This window comes from Helianthus annuus, chromosome 9, assembly GCF_002127325.2.
Source record: "Helianthus annuus cultivar XRQ/B chromosome 9, HanXRQr2.0-SUNRISE, whole genome shotgun sequence".
Classification (NCBI taxonomy): domain Eukaryota; kingdom Viridiplantae; phylum Streptophyta; class Magnoliopsida; order Asterales; family Asteraceae; genus Helianthus; species Helianthus annuus.
This window is the reverse complement of record NC_035441.2, coordinates 12,766,852-12,789,838: the sequence shown is the minus strand read 5'-3', so window position 1 is coordinate 12,789,838 and position 22,987 is coordinate 12,766,852. Positions and strand designations below refer to the sequence as shown.

Below are 22,987 nucleotides of genomic sequence, written 5' to 3'. Positions count from 1 at the left end.
GAAAAACCTATAAAAAGACGGTTATACTGAATTAATGTGGAAGTCAGCCTTCTTAGTCACGTTACCATGATCACCGGGCCACTAAGCGATGATCAAGTAACTAACTTAGGGTTTTAGAAATTAATATAATCGTTCGGTTATGTTAAGTTTATTTCTAAGTCAGTCCACTTACCCACTTGTCATGATCCTTGCTCACTAACCCATGATTGAATAACTACCTAAGTTTTACTCAATAAATGAACTGTTTTCATTAAAAGTCGGACATGTAGCTCTATATAAGATATCACTAATATCCCTAAAATTCGTGTATTACTGTATTTCTAGATTCTAATATCAGAAACTATCGAGTTATGAAAAAGTTGAAGGGGTGCCTCTACTCAACCTCTGAGTCGAACACTAAGTTGCCTGACCTTGGTCCTGACTTAATAATGTCAGAGATACTGCCAAGACTTCCTGCAAAATGTGTAGGTCGTGCAAAGAAGGTATGTAAAGAATGGTTGTCATGTATATCGTCGAAGGAGTTTGTCATGATGCACTGTAGACATATGTGTAAGGGGTCTAGACAAAAAATTCTTAGTATTGGACAGGAATCATGCTTTATTTCCAGCCCGGGTGTTGATTTAGTCGATGAGAAAACCATGATTACCCTACCGTTTCATGTTCGACCTTTTGATGTGTGGATTTTATCAAGCTTGAATGGGCTTTTATGTGTTTGTTTACGCAATACGTTTGAAATGCTTATTTGGAATCCGTTGATCCGTAGCTGCATCAACATATCTGATTCTAAGTCTTATGGTTTTTTCAAAATCTATTCCGATGCTGTTGGCCTATACATCGATTCCTCTAATGATTATAGAGTTTTACATATAAAACGTGGTCGTTTTACAGTTGATGTTATGGCTTATTCAAGGAGGACCAGTCATTGGAAGAGAATACCGTTTTTACAAAAAAGGCATTACCATACTAATGGTTATGTGTGGTCGGGGGGGGGGGGGGACTTTTTGTGAGGATGGTTTATATTTTACTGTATTCCAGTTTTGGCTTGCTGGTGATATTGTCATAATTCGATTTGATGTGAATACAGAGACGTTGTCAGAAATAGGGTTTCCATATGTTGGCAATGGTGAAACATGTCAGGGGAACTTGGTTAATATGAATAACAAACTTCACGTGTTTGTTAGTCATGGGTTTATAGATATGGCTGTGGATCTATGGCGTTATGAAGGTGAGCATTGGACGAAGGTCATGTTGTTTCCGAAGATCAGTTATATTCCAACGCCAGTTTGGTGCTCAATTACACATGTTAGTTCAGAAGAAAATTGTTTTGTGATGACAGATTGGGGTGAGGTTTATGAAATAGATTTGAACAAGAAGACATGTGACCTTTTCATACCAAGCGATTGGAATCATGCTATACGGACAGCAATGTATGTGGAAACTATTGTGCCAGCAAGTCTTCAGTAATACATACATGTTGTTTGCTAATCCCTTTTTTTTCTTTTTGCTTCGAAATGTTTGTTGAATTTTGAAAAATTCCTTCATCGGATGTAATGTTCTTTTTTTAGTTAATGTTTGTTTTTTACTCTACTATTTGTTTGTGTATTATTTGTTTATAAAGAATTGCTTATATATTATGTTTAGATAAATATAAAATTATATTTTTAATTGTTATTGTATTCCAATGTCAGTACACATAAAAGTTTTTAATAAATATGTGTTCATTAGCGGAATTATCAAATAGTTTAATATTTTTGTTGATACATTTACAGAAGTTCAGCTTTGTTTATAAAAAATTCAAATGAAAATTTAGCTGGTATATAAAACTTATAGGTTTAGTAACTGATTATGCAGTTATTTTAAAAATATTTTCAGTTTAGCCCACTTTCCTACTATCCCATGATTTATTAACTGTCTGAATTAATATTAACTTCCATGAGAAAAATTCGGATATTAGCTCTATATAATGTAGTTCTATGACCTTACAGTGTCGCTTTCTTTCTTCGAATTTTGTTTACCATAAAAATCATCATATTGAGTAGCTTTGGAGAGCCAGTTGGAGAATTAAGGTATGTTTTCCTAATTTCTTTAGTTCATCTTTTATCTACAAATCAGTTTGAATGTGTGTTTGTTTTTTTAGTTTAAACAATAGAATCAAAACCATTTAGGTGTTTGATATATGTTCAAATACATGTAGACCGATTTCTTATTAAATGTGAACATTCTACCAGTGTCAGATCAAAGCTAAGTACACTTAAGTGTTATATCTAAAACGCAGTCTATAACTTATATGAAAAACATAAATTGTGCAAATTATACTTTTAAATTCAAACAATGTTTTATTAAAGCAAACACATAGGCATAATAAGAAGTATGAATCAGTGGTTAGAAAGACTTACAGTGCCATAATTTTTTATTAAGAGCATGGGTTGCAAGATTCACAATATGTCCGTAAGCTGATTCAAACTCTCAAGGATAAGCCTAGCTTCTGTCTTTCATATGATCCCTCCTGTTAGCACATTAAAACAGACAAAACCTTACTACTGATTCAATGATGTAGTCATAAGCATAAGAAATAAAACTTACAAAGTGTCTGCCAAGTTTTGGATCCAACTCAGCCCCCATTTGTTTATGTTCTAGAGCTTATCTACGCTATGTCTTTAACTCGGTGGTAACATATTGAGGACAACGAAAAATCCTAAGCCCATCAATCTACCGAAACACAGATCTGGCATGTTTGCTAACTGAAGGCCTAAATTCCGAATATCTCTAATTGAATATGAATAAGCATAATAATATCAATCCACAACCGTTAACCCTAAAATTGCCTTAATACAGTTCTGACATGTTTGAATAACTCAAACCCTAAAATCCGGAGGTTATTTATCAAATATGAAGATCCACATCCATTAACCCTAATCGATAATTAAAGAAGGTATTAATCGAATATGAAGAACCCTAGTCGAACAAAATAGTATGATGTATAATATGCTAGGGTTTATAGAGGTAAATACCTTGAAATTTTGAATCGATTGAACTGATGATACGTATGAGGGAGAAGAATGGAGTGTACACAAGTACAACCATGGTGAATGGCCGTGGAAACTGTTGATGTCTCGATGAATACGGGATACACAGAGGAGCGACTTGGACAAGAAAGAGGGATGAATTCATCGCATATGTGGTTAGGGTTGAGTTAACTGCCGTTATGTAGTATCCGTTTCTTAATTTGGATTATCCGTATTCAGTATCCAAACCGGCCCGTCTCATGTTTACCTGAACCGGTTTGTTAACCTGGCCCAAAATGCTAATGTGATATATTTGGCCCATATTGATACAAATTCATACTTTAGTTTGTAATAATTGTTTTATTGTTATTAGTTAACATATTTTTGTTGATTTAATTTTTATTTTTAATATTTTTATTATCCTATATTGTGATAATACATGTTTTCTTTGTTAGTTATAATATTATATAAATATTCAAGACCTATTATTAGTATGTATTTTATGCTTGAAACTTACGATGATTTAATTTATTTTTCTTTGTAAATTGTGTTTTTAGATAAAAGCGGTATGTCGTGCCTTCCATTTTTTTAGTAACGTTGGATATAATTGCAAGACTTCCACCAAAAAATGTTGCTCAATGTAAGCTTGTCTGCAAAGAGTGGTTAGATTTCATTTTAGAACGTAAGTTTGTAAGGGCTCATTGTCATTACATGCGTGCATCGGCTAATCAAAAATTGTTGATGGTTGGTTGGAAGACTATCGAAGTACATTCCTTAAATTATAAGTCCCCGGGATTTATTTTACCAAGAGGTGTTACCCGCCCGTTCTATGTTTATCCTTCTAGAATGTTTTTTTTGGCGAGTTTGGATGGTATGTTGTGTGTTTGTCTCCAAAACACTTGTGAGCTGGTTGTTTGGAATCCATTGACGACTAAGTTCAAGAAGTTGGCAAATTCTAATTCGCAAGGTTTCTACAAAGTTGATAGTGATGCTTTAGGATTTTTTGTTGACTCTTCTGATGATTACAACATTTTACATATTAAACGTAGACGAGGTACAATGACCGTTTATATTTATTCGATGGAGTTGAATTCATGGAGTACTGTACGCTTCCTAAAACACCGCCCGTACCACCGTTATACCTACCTTTGGTCGCCAGCAACTTTGTGTGGTGGTGGTTTATATTTTGTCATTACCCAATGTCATGGTCGTTCAGATGGATTGACGGTTTTTCGTTTTGATGTGAATTCAAAGTCGTTTTCTGAATTGTGTTTCCCCAATGTATATGACGATGAAGTTAGTGGAAGTTTAGTTAACATAAACGAGGAGCTTCATATGTATGCTTGTATTGGAAACTATGACTATAGACGAGAAATTGTATTGTGGAGGCTTAAAAATAAAAGTTGGATGAAGGTTTTTGCATATCCTTATAAGTTGTGGATGCCATTATCAACTATGTGTTCATTCACATACTACAATTTGCCAGGGACATGTCTTGTGATAACGAATTTTGGAAAAGTGATTGAAATTGATTTGCAACGGGATCATCTAGGTTATTTCTGCCGTATGTTTTTCTATAGGCAAATGCATGGTGCGGTTTACACAGAGACCATAGCTTCCCCGGATTATTAGTTTGAGAAAGTTTTATCTTGTAATTTTCGTAACTTTGAGTTTAAGTGGTACCTTGTAGTTGTCATAATGTTACTTTTGTTGTTGCTTCTATTTTGGTAATTTGATGTTGTAATTTTTAAAGTTTTGGTTGTCCTTGAGATATTATATATGTTTCTAGCATTTTATGTTTTGTGTGACATTATAATTGACTCTTGTCATGCTTTTCTAAAGATATATGTATCAGAAGGTGTTGATATGAGTGCACCTATATCAACTGATTCCGATTCAATTTCTTCGGTCCCTTCGCATGAAACGTCAGCATCTACACGTGTTGAATGTCGTAGGGGCCGTGGACGTATGGGCCGTCCTCGATTGCGGGAGCGACTTCCTGTTGTGACGCCTGATGTTGCATCCTGTCAATGGTGTTCTTACGGTGTGGTTATCTATGTTCTTGTATTTCTTATGATTTTTTTCATATGCTAACACCCCTTATTGTCCGTTTGTTATGGGGTTTGCATGTTTATATTTACCATGTAAACCCTTTAAACCTGTTAGTGCTACTGTTGCTGTGTATGCAGTTGGTAGTTCTAGCAGAAGTCTGGTACGCTATATGCGTATGCCAAATGAAAATATATCTTCTAATGCAACGACTGAAGTAGGGCGTAGACGGACGGGCCAAATGGGTCGTCCTCGATTACGTGATCGCCCTTCTGATTTAACATGTGAAGCTACAAGTACTCAAAGACGTTGCAATGGTACGCTTGATTGAGTTCTCGTGTTTGTTATGTGTTTTCACCCAATAGCACCCATGATTTTATATTATGTGGGTTAAGCCTTTTAAGTTGAATAGGTTTATTGTTATCTTTGCGTTTTTTAGTTGATCGTATCAACAGAGGTGTTGTGCATTATACCAGTAGAACAAATGGAGCTGCACAATCTTCATTAGGTTCAACGGTTTCACAAACATCTGGATGTCTACATTCGAATCAGGTGGAAATACCTTCCCGTGCAAACGTCTTTCAAGACGAAAACAGACATCGTAAACATCATATTTTTTTCTTGTGATACTTTGTATATATGAACACCTTATATGACATTGATTGTGTTTGCTTACACTTTGCTTACCTTTTTTAGGGCGATGTCCGTCGTATTGGGATATCGGTGATGCAAACCATAGTTGTGTTCATTGTGGATCTATGCTTTGGTATGAGGAACGAACTATTAAAAGTTTAACTCCTCGTGTTCCAAGTTTTTCATTATGTTGTAGTGAAGGAAAGGTTTGCTTGCCATTTCTTCGACATCCTCCTCAAACATTGGGTCGTCTTCTTGATTACAATGGGGAATCACGATCTCGAGTGTTTAGAGAAAACATAAAGCTTTTAAATGCGATGTTTGCATTTACCTCAACCGGTGGGAGAATATCTACGGATTTAAATGATGGTCGTGGGCCTTATACATTCCGTTTGAATGGCCACAATCATCATAATATTGGATCATTGTTGCCTATGCATCCTGATGAACGCCCTAGATTTGCTCAATTGTACGTTTATGACACGGAAAATGAGATCGATAATCGCTTTTATGCTTTGCGAAATTGTGTGTCACCAACGTCTGATCAAGTCATCCTGCGCACATTAGTGAATGACTTGCTGTTGATGGTTGATGCGAACAATGCATTGGTGCAGGCTTTTAGGATGGCACGTGAAAGGTTTAATGACAACTCAATGCAACGTCTTACGCTTCGCTTGCTTGGTACGCGAAATAGAAGAGAAGGACAATATTCTTTGCCTACTGTTCCTGAAGTGGCTGCATTGATTCCAGGTGACGGAAATTCTACGGACTCACGTGATATTATTATTGACAAACGTGGTAGTCGTAGTGCAAAGCGTATATCTGAATTGCACCCAAGTTTTATGGCGTTGCAGTATCCTTTGTTGTTTCCGTATGGAGAAGATGGATTCCATCTTAATATTCCTCTATGTAATATATATGCATCAAGTAGGCGGCAATCGGTTTCATTAAGAGAATATTATTCTTACCGTTTACAACTTAGGAGGAATGAAGGTAAGACATTACACAAATCTGGCCGTTTATTTCAGACGTATGTTGTGGACTGTTATTCAGCTATCCTTGAACATGAGATGAATTGGTTTAAACAAAACCAAAACACTATTCGTTCGGATTTGTATAATGGTTTATATGATCGTATCGCTGATAGTGAAACAAGTTGTAAAGCAGTTGGTCGACGTGTTATCCTGCCAGCAACATTTGCCGGTGGACCAAGATATATGATTCAACAGTATCAAGATGCAATGGCTATTTGTCGTTGGGCTGGGGCTCCGGACCTTTTTATTACTATGACATGCAATTCAAAATGGCCGGAAATTACCCGACACATTCAAGCAACAACCCCTGGCATGAGTGCATCCGACCGCCCAGACATTGTTGCCCGTGTTTTCAAAACTAAACTTGATGAACTTATCAAAGACATAAGGAAAAGGAATATTTTTGGACACCCGAAAGCAGGTTTGTTACTAGCATTTCCATTGTCTAAATATTATACGATTTTTTTTTATTCTATAGCTAGGTGTAATATTTGTTTTGGTCATTTTTTTTAGTTATCTATACAATCGAGTTTCAGAAACGAGGACTTCCACACTCTCATATTCTGCTTTTTTTACAACCTGAAGATAAGATTAATACGGTTGACAATATCGATAAATATATATCTGCTGAGCTTCCTTCGGAGGTGGAAGACCCTATAGCTTTCGGTATTGTTCGTACGCAAATGATGCATGGTCCATGTGGTTTGCTAAACCCTTCAAGTCCTTGTATGCATAATGGTGTATGTAGTAAAGGGTACCCAAAGAATTATTGTGAGGAGACATTCATCCGAAATGATGGTTGGCCGTGTTATAAGAGGCCCAATAATTCAAGAGTTGTTAAAGTTGGTTCTCAAGATATTAAGCTTGATAATCGGTATGTTGTTCCGTATAACCGTGAATTGTTGGTGAAATATGGTTGTCACATTAATGTTGAGTGGTGCAACCAAGGGATGTTAGTCAAGTATCTGTTTACTTATATAAACAAAGATCCAGATCGTGCAACTGTGGTTTTGGAAGGTGCTCAAAATAGGACAACGTTTGCGTCCTTATTACATAATGAAAATGAAATTGAGGAATATTTAAATTGTCGGTATATATCTTCTATTGAGGCATGTTGGAAGATTTTTGAATTTGAAATGAAGTACCGTGATGTTGCTGTTGAGCGATTACCTTTTCATGAGGAAGGGTGTAATAGAGTGTATTTTCATGATAATGATGAGGTTGAGGAAGTTGCCCAACGTGCTACTGCTAGCATGTCAAAATTTACTGAATGGTTTCGTGCAAATGAAAGGTTTCCGCATGGTCGTTCTTTGACATATGTAGACTTTCCAACAAAGTTCACTTGGCATGAAAAGGAGAAGGAGTGGTTGCTACGACATAGGACGACTTGTATTGGCCGCATTTATTATGTGAGCCCATCGATGGGTGAAAAGTATTACCTCCGTATGTTATTAAATGTTCAACGTGGGCCATTAAGCTTTAAAGACATTCGTACGGTTGATGGTGTTGAGCATCCAACTTATATGTCTGCTTGCAATGCGTTGGGTTTGTTAGGAGATGATGTTGAGTGGGTAGATTCAATACGTGAAGCTTCTCAATGGCAGTTGGGGAATCAACTTCGTTATTTATTTGTCTGCATTCTATTGTTTTGTACGGTTAGTAATCAACGGAGGTTATTTTTTGATTGTCTACCTTACTTATCAGATGATATTGCTTACAATCGACGCACAATGCTGCAGAATGATGATGTGGTATTCACAGATGAAGAGATTCTCAATTATACATTGATTGAGATTGAAAGATTTTTAATTGGTCATGGTAAAAGTTTATTAGATTTTCCTAATTTTCCTCAAATTGATCGTCAATTGGTTGATACTATGGAAAATCGGTTGATTATGGCTGAGCGCACCTTCAATATTGAAGAAGAAATGACGCTTTTTCATAATTTATTTCGTGGATTGAATGCTGAACAAAGGGAGGTGTTTGATTATGTTTGTGATTGTGTTGATAGACGGACGGGTGGTGCTGTTTTTGTTTTTGGTAGTGGAGGGACGGGAAAAACGTATTTATGGAAGACTCTCATTTCCTGTTTTCGTTCACGTGGCCAAATCGTCTTGTCTGTTGCTTCTTCTGGGATTGCCTCTCTTCTACTACCTGGTGGTCGTACAGCGCATTCGCGTTTTAAGATTCCCTTTGAACTTGATAAGGATTCTTGCTGCTCGATTGATGTTGGGACGGATCTTGCTGGGCTGATTAATGATGACGCGCTTATAATATGGGATGAGGCACCGCTGCAACATCATTATGCATTTGAAGCGGTTGACCGTACTTTTAGAGATATTTGTCGAAATAATATACCAAATGCAGACCGTCGAGTATTTGGAGGGAAATGTGTCGCTCTAGGAGGAGACTTTCGACAAATTCTTCCTGTTATTCCGCTTGCTCCGCGTAGTGAGATTGTTGCTTCGGTTGTGAATAAGTCATCGACTATATGGGGTGCGTGTAAGGTGTTTTCTTTAGCGATTAATATGCGGTTGAATAGTTCAAGTGTTAATGACGATGTTGTAATACAACATCGAGATTTCAATAAGTGGATTTTAGATATGGGGTCTGGTCGTCTTCCTGCAATTTCGCTAGACGGGGAAGATGAGAGAACTTGGATTAATATACCTCGCGATCTATTGATTCCTGTTTCAGATAATCCTATTGAATCAGTTGTTTCAGATACATTTCCTAATATAGAAGAACGATTCACTGATGTTTCTTACCTACAGGAGCGCTGTATTTTATCATCGACTAACAATGAGGTTGATACGATTAATCTACATGTTCTTGATAAGTTGCCAGGTGACAATCATGAGTTATTTAGTCTCGATTCCATTTGTGCAAGTACAAATAATATTGAAGAAATGCAGGCTATGTATCCTACGGAGTTTCTTAATACTTTACAGTTTTCTGGCTTACCGAATCACATATTAAAGTTAAAGGTTGGGGCACCAATCATATTGCTACGTAACTTGAATCTCAAGAAAGGATTGTGTAATGGGACCCGTTTAGTGGTTACTCAAATAAGTCGTCGTGTTATTGAGGGCGTTATTATTACGGGTACGCATGTTGGAAGAAGAGCTTTTATTTCTAGAATCGATATGACTCCAACTTCTACATGTTGGCCTTTCCAGTTTAAGAGAAGACAGTTTCCCGTGAAACTATGTTTTGCTATGACAATTAATAAAAGTCAGGGCCAAACATTTAAACATGTTTGTGGTTACTTGGTAAAGCCTGTTTTTTCACATGGTCAACTTTATGTGATTGCCTCCCGTGTTACATCTCGAGCTGGTCTACGATTTTATGTTGATAATGATGGCAAGTGTTCTAGCCAATTAACAAGAAATGTTGTTTAAAAGGAAGTTTTTTATAACTTACCTTTGATGTCAAGTGATGCATTGGTCTGAGTGTTTTGTATATTGTTATTGAGAAGTGGAATTGCTACCGTGTACGCTTCTATAAAGGTAGCATATTATGTCTCTCTTATTTGAACACTTGTATTTAATGTTTACTTACTTTATATATTGGTTTGGTTGACTAAATATGCCATTTGTAATTACGTTGTTTTGCATGTGGTTTTTATGTGCTTGGTTGTTATATATAGATATATATTTCCTTTATGTATATTTTGTTATTAATATAAGCTTTACATAACATTTTTTTGTTTCCATGTTTTAGGTCCTCATAATATAGAATGGGACATCGGTACATTTCATACTTGATGCCTGGTATTACTGACCAATGGCAAGTCACTGTAATGGTCACACGTTCTTGGACAACATACATTCCTAGCTCAAATCGTATATTGTCATTTGATGTCATCCTTTCAGATGAACGCGTAAGGCATTTTCTTAATTAGTTAAAAAAACTATAATATATATGTTTTGTAATGTTGCATGTTTTCCTTGCAGGATTGTTCAATTCATGCAAAAATTCCTTTTCATTTGATGCATCTTTTTACTAATCGTTTGGAGGATGGTTGCGTGTATAGGCTATATGGTTTTGAGGTTCTTGTATACGACTCATGGTATCGTCCGTTGAAACGTGATTGCTATGTTAAGTTTATGCGATCTACGTCAATTAGTCCATCAAGAGTTCAACCGAGCTTATTTAGACGTCATGTTTTTGAGCCGATGCCTTTTAACATGCTTGGATCACGCTTGAAGAATGACATATATCTAACAGGTTTAGTTGTTGTTTTTCTCTTTGCGTCTTCATGTCTATATACAATTATATTTTTTATGTAGATGTTGTGGGTGTTCTTCGTGTGTGGGGTTATCTTGATACTGATTTGCGGTCTTCACAATCAAATAATCGGGAAGTACGACGAATTGTTTTATCCGATGAAGTGTAAGTTTTTTAAATTGTTTTTGTGGCGCATTCTATGTTTTTTATTATTTTTTTTTGTTTTTGCTTATTTTGGAATGGTTGTGTTTTTATTAAATATAGTGGTAATAATCTCAATGCTTCTTTATGGGGCCAACTTGCACTTAAGTATACTGATGAGGACATGAGACGCCATGCCACTAATGCAGTTGTTGTTGTATTAACATCTTGCAAGGTTCGATTGTTTGAAGGTATGTGTAATGTAATAGATGAAATATTTGTATGCATATTTTTAATATATATACTTGATCCATTGGTGTTTTTTTTTGGTTATGTGCTCCTTGTGTGATGTCAACAGTTGCATCTCAATTATATATTAACTTGTCATCACCAGTTTGTGATGTCTTCAAGACAATGTATATTATTCATTGTATTAAAGGTTATTTATGTTTCAAAGCATTGTATGTTTTAATGCAACTTATTTTATGTCCTTTGAAGGTTACCGGTGCCTGTTTTATTTAAAGCTAACACACCACAAAATGAAGACTCGCAAGTTGTTAGTATTGCTGATGTTTATCGATCTATTCAGGCAGGAGTTTATAAGGTATTGGCTTTTAACCTATCTTATATCTTTTGTTTTTGGTGTAGATCAATTATTTTAATAACGTTTAACTTGCTTTTACAATGTTTTTAATTGATACCATATATTTTTTGCTTTGCAGGGGACATTTTATAACATCTTTGGTACTATAGTTGATGTTGATTTGTTTAATGATTAGAAGTATGTTAAATGTTCTAAATGTCGAAAGAAGGTGCGGTTCATGGATGCTACCTATTATTGTGTATCATGTCAACAAAATGTTCTCAATCCCCAGATAGCGTAAGTCTTTATATATTGTTGTGTTTTTATATTGTTTTCTTAATTATAAGATTTTGACAGTTTCAAGTTGGTTGTCCGCGTGGTTGATAATGATGTTGAGATGACGTGCGTTCTTTTTGATGATGTTGTGATTGCACTTATTGGGATTACTGCGGAGGAGTTGCTTTCTAAAAGTTTGTCTGAGGTATAAACCAAATATTTCGTTAATATCTTATTTTATATGGATGAATGATTTGCTTTATTTGCTAATGTTTGTCTATGTCAATAATAATGTTATTCTGTTTCTGCAGGGTGTTAATGATCCTTTATGGGCTCACACATATTTGGTTGATTCTTTATGTGCTAGGAGTGTTACATTTCGGATTAAGATTGATGAATATAACTTGGCACCTCACTATTCTTATCGCTTTACTGTGTCAAAGTTCATTAAGGATTATATCGAATCGCACGCGAATAACATTAGTTTATCTACGGTTAGTACTTGCACGGATGATATAGATCATGTTTTTGAAGACAATGAAGATGAATGCACAGAGTTTTTTTCAAGAGTCTCAACTGAAGAAATGGATATGGCTGATGAATTGTTATGGGGTCCACTCATTTTATCAGTCTCGTCTAATGAAACACCATTGGTATGTTATTGTTTTTTTAATTTTCACCTACTGCATTGATTGTACTTTGCTTTATTGTATTGAATATTTTTTCTTAGCAGGTACAGTCGTTTGATTATGAAGCGGATAATGGTTCTATCATTAATACAAGAAAGTCGAATACTAGGGATGTTACAACTGCTACCACATCTGTTGTTGAGTGTTCTAATGAGTGTGATCAACAAGTGAGGCCTAAACGAGCAAGACGAAAGCCAAAGAAATATACTGATTAGATAATATGTGTTTTTTTTAATCATTATGCATGTTTTTTTTGTTACTTTTTGTGATAAGACTTTTGTTGCTTTCTATGTTACTTATGTGAACCAGTTGCAAACTAATAAACTTGATGTAGTGTTGTTTATGCACTTATTTTCATAATGTTTGAAGTCAACATAAAATATTGATCTTATAAGCATATATGTATTTTTAACTATTAGAATTAGTGAATTTATTGATTTGTTATTGATATTGTTAATTTTAAGTTGTAAGTTTGGTTAAGAAATTGAGTTATTAGACAGAGAAGATGTTTGAAATTGATACGTTATTTGCGTATGTCATATTTTGTTTGTGAATTTATCACTCATAATGATTTAACTATAGAAAATAAGGTAACCTAAACTCCCCCTAAATATACATGTCCGATGTTGCATACATGGGTCATAAGCCTGCCTTTTTGATAAACAATAAATACATTTTGCAGCCAATATTGATTAATTTTAACGTTATTTGGTAGGTCAGGCCCAAATCATATATCAATTTATGCAACCTTTTATTAAAAGCTGGTGCCCTATTAATTTGGTGGCCAAAGCCCAAGCCTCAAAACGCTTGGGCTTGGGCTGGCCCTGTTTGTATCATAGCCCAAGACAATTGACATAGATATTTCAGTTATATAATTTAGACATCCCGAACCAAAATTACGATAACATCGTAATGGGATGTGACTGTTAAAGTTCTACATGCAGTGAATCTGAAACAGTTCTCCGAATTGATATCTAACAAACTTCGAAGTAGACCTTATCACCTGCGACACTTTTTTCTCCCACCAGCTCAAACCTCATCACTTTGTCCTTAGTCATCTCCGCTTCGTCCAGGATATGCTGCCAGTCCGCATACATTATGACATGGTTTTCATCATCCACTCTTCTTGGATCTGTCCTTACACGTAGCGGTACCAGAAACTTAACATGGCCAAATGACAGCATAGCATTACAGTAGTTATTGATTTGGTGATCCCGAACAAAGTTCTTCGGTATCGTCGGTAAAAATAAATTGTTGGTTTTGTTATTCAATCTCCAACATTATAATGAAAATAAAGTATATTAATAGTTAGTTTTTAATTACCAGCATGTGTGTTTCTATGGCATGGTGTTCAAATTGTTTCTGGTAGTTGGGGCGGCTGTTGTGGTGGCGGTGCTTGGTGCGGTTGCATAGATGTGTAGTGGCTGCGTGAAGTCCGATGCCATCTTTGTTAAATATCAGGACATTGAAGTTAAAGTGCTCTTGTGGAGTGCTTCCCATCCATTGTAAGAGGAGTTGGTAGTCCTCTTCTGTCACACCCCCAAAATTACCACCTAGGGAGTGTCCCTGCTAGGCGTGTGACGACTATCAATGAGCCACCAATTACATTGAAACACAAGTTTGTAATAAAACTTCATTATTTAAAGATACTGAAATCCCAACATAAGTTATTCGAAACCATAAGTTTAGCGGAAGCGTTAATGTATCGTAATATAAATGTTATCCAATCAATCATAGTAAATAAATGTCTAATAATAAATCCATCAAACAACCATGACCACTCGCGCCCTCCAGCCAGCAAGTTCCTGCTTTCCAAGTACCTAAGGACCTGCGAGCATGTAACACGTGTATCAGACAAAGCTGGCGAGTTCACAGTTTTAGAAAACGTTTGTTACCCGGAGTATGTAAAACAGTTTGATACCCAATGCAAGTAATATTGTTAATATCTCATTTCCAAACACGGACGGCTCACGGACTGCCCTTCCCACGTACCCCTATCTAGTACTGGGCCAGACTGGGTCATTAGTTCACCTCCGTCCTCTACAGGCACGGGGTGAGGGTGCCAAACCTAAGTAGCGCTACTAACTAATACCCGATGAGGGACTTACAAAAGATGATAAGTGAGATCATTAACCCATATACTTGTTTTTACCCAAAGCCTTATTCCCCCCATGGAATACCCATTGACTGTCCCCAACCACTGGGACGCATGCTCGAATGTAGTGAACTCACCTTAGATTGCTCGGTATTTAACACTTTACTTTACCCGTTTCCAGTTGGTCAATCAAACCCTACCGTGGTTACAAAAAGACAATTAGTTTCGTATTCAGTTAAATCACGTATTCCTCACACATACTATACAGGTAATGTACAAGAGACACAGATATCATACGAGTCCTAATGGTAATTCATACAACGTAGCAACCAATTATCATCATGAAATCACAGAGCAGGTATCCGATTCTCATACAAGTTTACATTACAATCTCATGTCTTATAAAATTCATGTCAGTCCGTAACATCCAAGAACTTGCACGAAATGTAAATAATCATCACATAGCACAATGTTGGCATTCGTGCCATCATACGCATTCCTCACACGAGTTCATAGTCCAAGTAACAGTTTCACATCCTAACACGTTATCTGCTATGGTATGCAGCCCAATTAATTTTAAGGGTCCAATTTAAGGTGTGCGGATGGGTTCTAAGTGTGCGAGTGCATAACATCGGTGCGGCCCAGTTCGGTGTGCATTCCACGAATCCTGTATGCGGCCCAACAATCAGTTAAAACCCAATCAGATGTGCGACTTTAAACTAGTGTTCGATCCACTTAAACTGTTCGACCAAACATCGAGTGTGCGATTCATTTATGTTGTTCGGCCCATATGTGAAGTGAGTGTTTTTGCAATTCAACAGTGCATAATTTTTCATAGTGTGTAACCTTTCCTTTACGTGGCCCAATTATACCACACAGCCCAATATGTAACCTGGAATGTGCGACCCACTTGCGTGTTTGACTAGTCCACCTTCGAGCCACATGTGTAACTGCCGTTCTATAGTATCTAATTCCCACTTTATTTTTCTTGTAACTGTTCCAACTAAGCAGCCATGATCATAGCACTTTTCCTAAATTTCCACTACCCTACTCGTCACTAAATTACCAGTTACCATTTAACAAATCATTCGCACATTACACTAGAAATCATGCAACTGCAATATACCATTACGGCTGCCGATGGACATTACTAGCAATTTCCTTCTCATCAGATCATTGCTTCAATTACATCACATAATATGGAAATCCTAACATTAGTTTAACCATTAATCAATATACACTTTAATGATACAGATCCGATTACACATAGAACAAACAACTCGGTCACAGTCACTTATCGATTTGTTCATAGGTTGTTAATTTCATGAGTGTTTAACTTTCTATTTATCAAATAATCATGATAAATCCATTATCAGTAAATCACGGCTCATGCACATGTTTCTAACAACTAAACTCACAAATTTCATTATCATCATTAAACTTCACATGTGTGTGACCTTTACGTGCAACTTGGGTAACAACTATATGCCTCCTAAATCCTTATTGGACCTCACAAAATAGTGGCTGACAACTTGATCAGATCACATGCCATACTCTAATCAAGGTACTGAAACATTTAATTCAGATCACTAGCACATGTATATCCTATCCAACATAATCATTACCAATCATTCACATGCTACACAACTATGCATGACAAGGAAATTGATTCAAAACATCAAAAGATCACACTAACCGAATGAATCGAGGTGCAAGACAGATTTGAGGAATAGGTTTCGCGAAACAGGATTGTTGCCGTCGAGTGCTCTTCAGGTTCAAGAACTTTAGGGTTACAACGCTTAGAATTCCTAATTACGTATTATATGGTGGTAATATACAAAACTCTAGTGGGATGGGCTCAATTAGGTGGTTTGGGCCGGACACATGTGGGCCAAGTTAAGCCAAAGGTGGCTGTGACAAGCAAGCGTAGTCCGCTAATAAGCGCGACCCACTACACTCCTACATACACAACATATACAATCCTGCTTTACTTCTAGCAAATTTACCAGGGTTACGAGCGTTTAACATACATACGTTTAACGGAGTTATAACGCCCACAATCACATTACGTGTCACATTGGCAAGGGATAACGGAAAGTTAAGATCACAGGATTAACGCCACTAACCTTGAAAGTTCGGGTTGTCACATCATCTCCAACTTGAAAGAAATTTCGTCCCGAAATTTGACAAGTAAGCACAGAAGAGTGAAGTGAGGAATCAAGATTGTTGCGGATTTTGCTCAGGTGTGACATCATCCCCAACTTGAAGGGGAATCTCGCCCCGAGATTCACCAGTTTTGCTTGACTCTGCTTTGTCTTCGGGAAAGAGATGAGGGTACTTTAGCTTCATCTGGTCCTCGCGCTCCCACGTGAACTCCGGTCCACGTCTTGAGTTCCAACGAACTCTAACGATGGGGATACGACTGTGTTTACGCACTTTGACCTCACGATCCATGATCTCGATAGGTTCTTCAACGAATTGCAACTTGTCGTCGATCTTTAACTCTTGAAGAGGTACCGTTAATGGGTCGTCAGCATAACACTTCTTCAACTGCGACACATGGAATACATCGTGAACGTTACCCAGCTCAGTAGGCAACTCCAATCTATAAGCCACCTTACCGATACGCTCCAAAACCTTAAACGGTCCAACATATCGTGGATTCAGCTTGCCACGTTTCCCAAAGCGCACAACCCCTTTCCACGGTGAGACTTTCAACATAACTCGGTCATTTACTTCAAACACTACCTCCTTGGCACGCTTGTCTGCATAGGCTTTCTGACGATCACGAGCAGCTGCCATACGTTCTCTGATTTTCACGATCTTATCTGAAGTTTCGAGTACTATCTCAGGACCTGTAATCTGACTATCACCCACTTCAGCCCAGCAAAGAGGTGAACGACACTTCCTCCCGTACAGTGCCTCAAATGGTGCCGCCTTAATACTGGTGTGGTAGCTGGTATTGTAGGAAAACTCGACCAACGGCAAGTGCTTCTCCCACCCCTTTCCAAAATCAATAACGCATGCCCGTAACATATCCTCTAGCGTCTGAATGGTGCGTTCACTCTGACCATCCGTTTGTGGGTGATAGGCCGTGCTCATATCGAGACGTGAGCCGCACGACTTATGCATAGCCTGCCATAACTCCGAAGTGAAACGAGGATCTCGATCAGAAATAATAGAAGTCGGCACTCCGTGCCTAGAAACCACCTCTTTAAGGTACACTGCTGCGAGCTGCGAATACTTATCTGTTTCCTTGATCGCTAAGAAGTGTGCTGACTTGGTGAGACGATCGACAATCACCCATATAGTGTCGTTCCCAGCCTGCGTTCTCGGTAACCCCGTAACAAAATCCATAGCGATCTGTTCCCATTTCCACATGGGTATCTCCGGCTGCTGGAGTAGACCCGAAGGTTTCTGGTACTCTGCTTTGACCCTAGCGCAAGTCAAGCACTTACTCACGTATGTTGCAATGAGAGCTTTCATATTCGGCCACCAATACAAAACCTTGAGGTCCTGATACATCTTATCGGACCCTGGGTGAATAGAATATCGTGACTTGTGTGCTTGGTCCATCACAAGTTCTCGAAGATCACCAAATAAAGGAACCCATATCCGTTCCATGAAGTAGTGGATACCGTCAGACCGTTGCTCGAACTTCTTCTTGTGTAGACCTCGTAATCCCTCAGCCTCGATATTTTCTTCCTTTAATGCCTCAATCTGGGCTGAACGGATCCGAGCAGGTAGATCAGAGTGAATAGTAAGCTGTAGGGCACGAATACGCTTCGGTTTTGATTCTTTGCGGCTAAGAGCATCCGCCACCACGTTAGCTTTACCCGGGTGATACTTGATGGCACACTCGTAATCATTGAACAACTCTACCCAGCGACGCTGACGCATATTCAATTCTTTTTGATCGAAGATATGCTGAAGGCTCTTGTGATCAGTATAAATGGTGCATTTCGTGCCGTAGAGATAATGCCTCCAAATCTTCAGTGCAAAGACCACTGCTCCCAACTCCAAGTCGTGTGTCGTGTAGTTTTTCTCGTGTACTTTCAACTGACGAGAAGCATAAGCTATCACCTTCTCGCGTTGCATCAACACGCAACCGAGACCCTGAATCGAAGCATCACAATAAACCACAAAATCCTCGTTACCATCTGGTAGAGATAGAATCGGCGCACTGCATAATTTTTGTTTCAGAAGTTGGAATGCATCCTCCTGTTTCGTTCCCCAAGAGTAAACTACCTTCTTCTGCGTTAATGAGGTGAGTGGCTGAGCAATCTTCGAGAAATTCTGAATAAAACGACGATAGTACCCTGCTAGACCGAGAAATTGCCGCACCTCCGAAGGATTCTTTGGTGCCGCCCAATTTCTAATGGCGTCGATCTTGGCAGGATCCACATGTATGCCCAACTCATTAACTATATGCCCCAGAAAATGCACCTCCCGTATCCAAAAATCACACTTTGAAAATTTTGCGTACAGTTGCTCCTTCCGCAGGAGTTCTAAGATGAGGCGCAGATGCCGCTCATGATCTTCCTTGCTCTTGGAATAAATTAGAATGTCGTCGATAAAAACGATAACGAAGTCGTCAAGGTATGGCTTGCACACACGGTTCATAAGGTCCATGAAGACCGCGGGTGCGTTGGTCAACCCGAATGGCATAACCAAGAACTCATAGTGACCGTATCGCGTCCGAAACGCTGTTTTGGAAACGTCTTCTTCTCTAACTCGCACCTGATGATATCCCGACCTTAAGTCGATCTTTGAATAGAAGCTTGACCCTTGCAGCTGGTCAAACAGATCGTCAATACGAGGCAAAGGATAACGGTTTTTAATCGTCACCTTATTGAGCTCACGATAGTCTACACACATCCGGAAAGACCCATCCTTCTTCTTCACAAATAGAACTGGGGCTCCCCAAGGGGAAGAGCTAGGTCGGATGAAACCCCTATCCAACAGCTCTTGGAGTTGGTTTGACAATTCCTGTAACTCCCCTGGCGCAAGACGATAAGGAGCACGAGCAATCGGGGCTGCCGCTGGGGCGAGGTCGATCTGGAATTCCACCTGACGATGTGGGGGTAAACCAGGGAGTTCCTCAGGAAATACGTCAGGATATTCACGAACAACTGGAAGATCTTCAATCTTCCTTTCATCTGACTGTGAATCAGTGACAAGAGCAAAAATTGCAGAATAACCCTTTCGCAGATACTTTAGAGCCTTCATAGCTGAAACAATGCTAACCGGGGTCCCACTGCGATGACCCTGAACTGATAAAAATTCCCCACTAGGAAGAGGAACACGTATGATCTTCTCCTTACAGAGAATCTCCGCTTGATACTTGGACAACCAATCCATTCCAACGATCACATCGAAGCTTCCAAGAGTAATGGGTATTAATTCAATGTCGAATACTTGACCCAGAAGATCGATTTTGCACCCAAGTAGAACATGTGTAGCTTCGATTGTTTTACCATTTGCGATTTCTACTATGTGTTTCATTACGAGAAGTGTAGGACTTAACCCTAACTGAGAACTAAATTCCAAAGACACGTAACTCCAGTCGGCACCAGAATCAAACAAAATAGAAGCAATAACACCGTTTACCGAAAACGTACCAGTAACCACGTTGCCGTCGTTCCTTGCTTCACCTGCTCCCAACACAAACCCGCGCCCACGCGCGACATTACCCGCATTGTTGTTCCCGTTACTACCCCCTGTGTTCTGCTTCAGCTGAGGGCAGTCTCGCTTAAAATGCCCCTCAGCCCCACACTGAAAACACCCCTTCTGAGTACCCTGGTTCTGCTGAGTCTGTTGCCTACCCGACTGCTGTGATGACTGCTGCTGAGTTGGAAAAGTGGCCCTACAATCCCTGGCCTTGTGCCCCGGTCGATTACACCGATGACAAACTCGAGTACACTGCCCCTTGTGATGAAAATTACACTTGTTGCACAAGGGTAGTTTCCCCGCATATGATCCCTGCCCTGATCTGTTACTCGAGTTCTGATTCACTGATGCTGTCTGACTGAAACTGCGGGTGCTGCCAGTATCCGTCTTCTTCTGAGGCTGTGCAGAGTTGGAACCCTTGTCTGTATCGTTCCACTTACGCTTGCTGTCTATGGCAGGAGTAGTAGCTGTAGTAGCGGTAGTAGTAGCAGTGGTAGTAGAAATACGCGGTGGTAGATCCCCGCTCTCCACCTCCTGATCAGTGATTTTATGCGCCAAACGAACGATCTGGGTCAGGTTGTTGAGGTTTGCGGCAGTGACCAAACCCTTCACTCGTGGAGGTAACCCCTTAATAAACAACTCGATTCTTCGTGGCATGGGTCGGGACAAGTTTGGACACAAATCAGCTAACTCATATGACCGCTTTACATATGCCTCGATTTCAGACCCCACCATTGTCAGATGATAGTACTCATTCTCTAACTTCGCTATTTCATCTCGAGGACAGTATTCCTCCCTCATCAGTTCCTTAAAATCATCCCACGTAGTGGCGTTCGCCGCCTCAATACCTAGCAGTTGGACCTGGGCATTCCACCAGGTCAAGGCACCATCCTGAAGCGTGCCTGCTGCAAACTTTACTCTGTCCCCAACTGGGCAGTTACATATCGCAAACACTGACTCTGCCTTTTCGAACCAGCGTATAAGTCCCACAGCCCCTTCAGTGCCACTGAAGGTCTGTGGCTTGCAATCCATGAAAGTTTTAAAGGTGCAGACCGGTGGGTGAGGCTGGTTTTGTGGCGCCGGCTGACCTATTAACGAGAGAAAATAAACCAACAAGTAAGACTCAAGTTTACGATTCAAAAGAAAAGAATGTTTGGTACATGTCATACCAGCCTGATAAGCTGCCAAGGCTGCAGCCACCTGGGCGTTGAGTAATGCTTCTAGCTCAGCCTGGGTCATATGGATTTCGCCACGCCCACCACCGCGGCCTCCATTACGTCCACCACGACGACCTCCACCACGTCCGTTCATGATTCTACAAATACGGGAAGAAGGAACGATTTAACAGACCATTTCAAGCAGATGTCAAGTATTGCTATAGTATTCACAGTTTTCGAGGTTCTAATACAAGATTGGCTAACAACGTGGGATTCCTTTTCACACTAGTCGAGATTTACTGGGACTCACATACACCCCACGTTATTATTATGTGTGCACCCATAATAATAACCCGTTTTGCATGCTTATCTCAGTTCCTCCCTACTCATGTTAAAAGGTTTCCCCAAACTCATGCAGTACGACAGACGACATCACAACATAGAGCATGTAAGTTCATGTAGAGTCCTATTCGTAAAATACGTAGCAGAAACAGATAGCATAGTAATTCGTATTGTAATATCAAGTGCGCGTTCGAGTGTGATACTAATCATGAGTATGTACTAATTATGCTATGTAATAGTAAACCAGAGACGAACCTTGCGGCCTGGAGCTGAGTGTCATGGTCAATGTCGTATCAGTATGTCGTATCAGTTCAGTTATAGTCTGGTTTTATAAAACATTTTTAAAACCAAGTTCACTATAACCAGTGGCTCTGATACCAAACTGTCACACCCCCAAAATTACCACCTAGGGAGTGTCCCTGCTAGGCGTGTGACGACTATCAATGAGCCACCAATTACATTGAAACACAAGTTTGTAATAAAACTTCATTATTTAAAGATACTGAAATCCCAACATAAGTTATTCGAAACCATAAGTTTAGCGGAAGCGTTAATGTATCGTAATATAAATGTTATCCAATCAATCATAGTAAATAAATGTCTAATAATAAATCCATCAAACAACCATGACCACTCGCGCCCTCCAGCCAGCAAGTTCCTGCTTTCCAAGTACCTAAGGACCTGCGAGCATGTAACACGTGTATCAGACAAAGCTGGCGAGTTCACAGTTTTAGAAAACGTTTGTTACCCGGAGTATGTAAAACAGTTTGATACCCAATGCAAGTAATATTGTTAATATCTCATTTCCAAACACGGACGGCTCACGGACTGCCCTTCCCACGTACCCCTATCTAGTACTGGGCCAGACTGGGTCATTAGTTCACCTCCGTCCTCTACAGGCACGGGGTGAGGGTGCCAAACCTAAGTAGCGCTACTAACTAATACCCGATGAGGGACTTACAAAAGATGATAAGTGAGATCATTAACCCATATACTTGTTTTTACCCAAAGCCTTATTCCCCACATGGAATACCCATTGACTGTCCCCAACCACTGGGACGCATGCTCGAATGTAGTGAACTC

At 39.0% G+C, this 22,987-nt stretch overlaps 1 protein-coding gene across 1 annotated transcript; it reads left to right on the top strand.

The window, feature by feature from the left end:
- Positions 1-428: 428 nt before the first annotated feature.
- On the top strand, positions 429-11,871 carry LOC110875301. Its single transcript, XM_022123497.1, has 16 exons — positions 429-482; positions 1,036-1,225; positions 1,337-1,427; positions 1,986-2,066; positions 4,696-4,732; positions 4,848-5,031; positions 5,195-5,371; positions 5,494-5,655; positions 5,751-7,142; positions 7,235-10,084; positions 10,445-10,471; positions 11,014-11,116; positions 11,216-11,343; positions 11,451-11,508; positions 11,591-11,696; positions 11,815-11,871. The coding sequence occupies exons 1-16, from the start codon at positions 429-431 to the stop codon at positions 11,869-11,871; spliced, it is 5,697 nt and encodes a 1,898-aa protein (XP_021979189.1).
- The last annotated feature ends 11,116 nt before the right edge of the window (positions 11,872-22,987 follow it).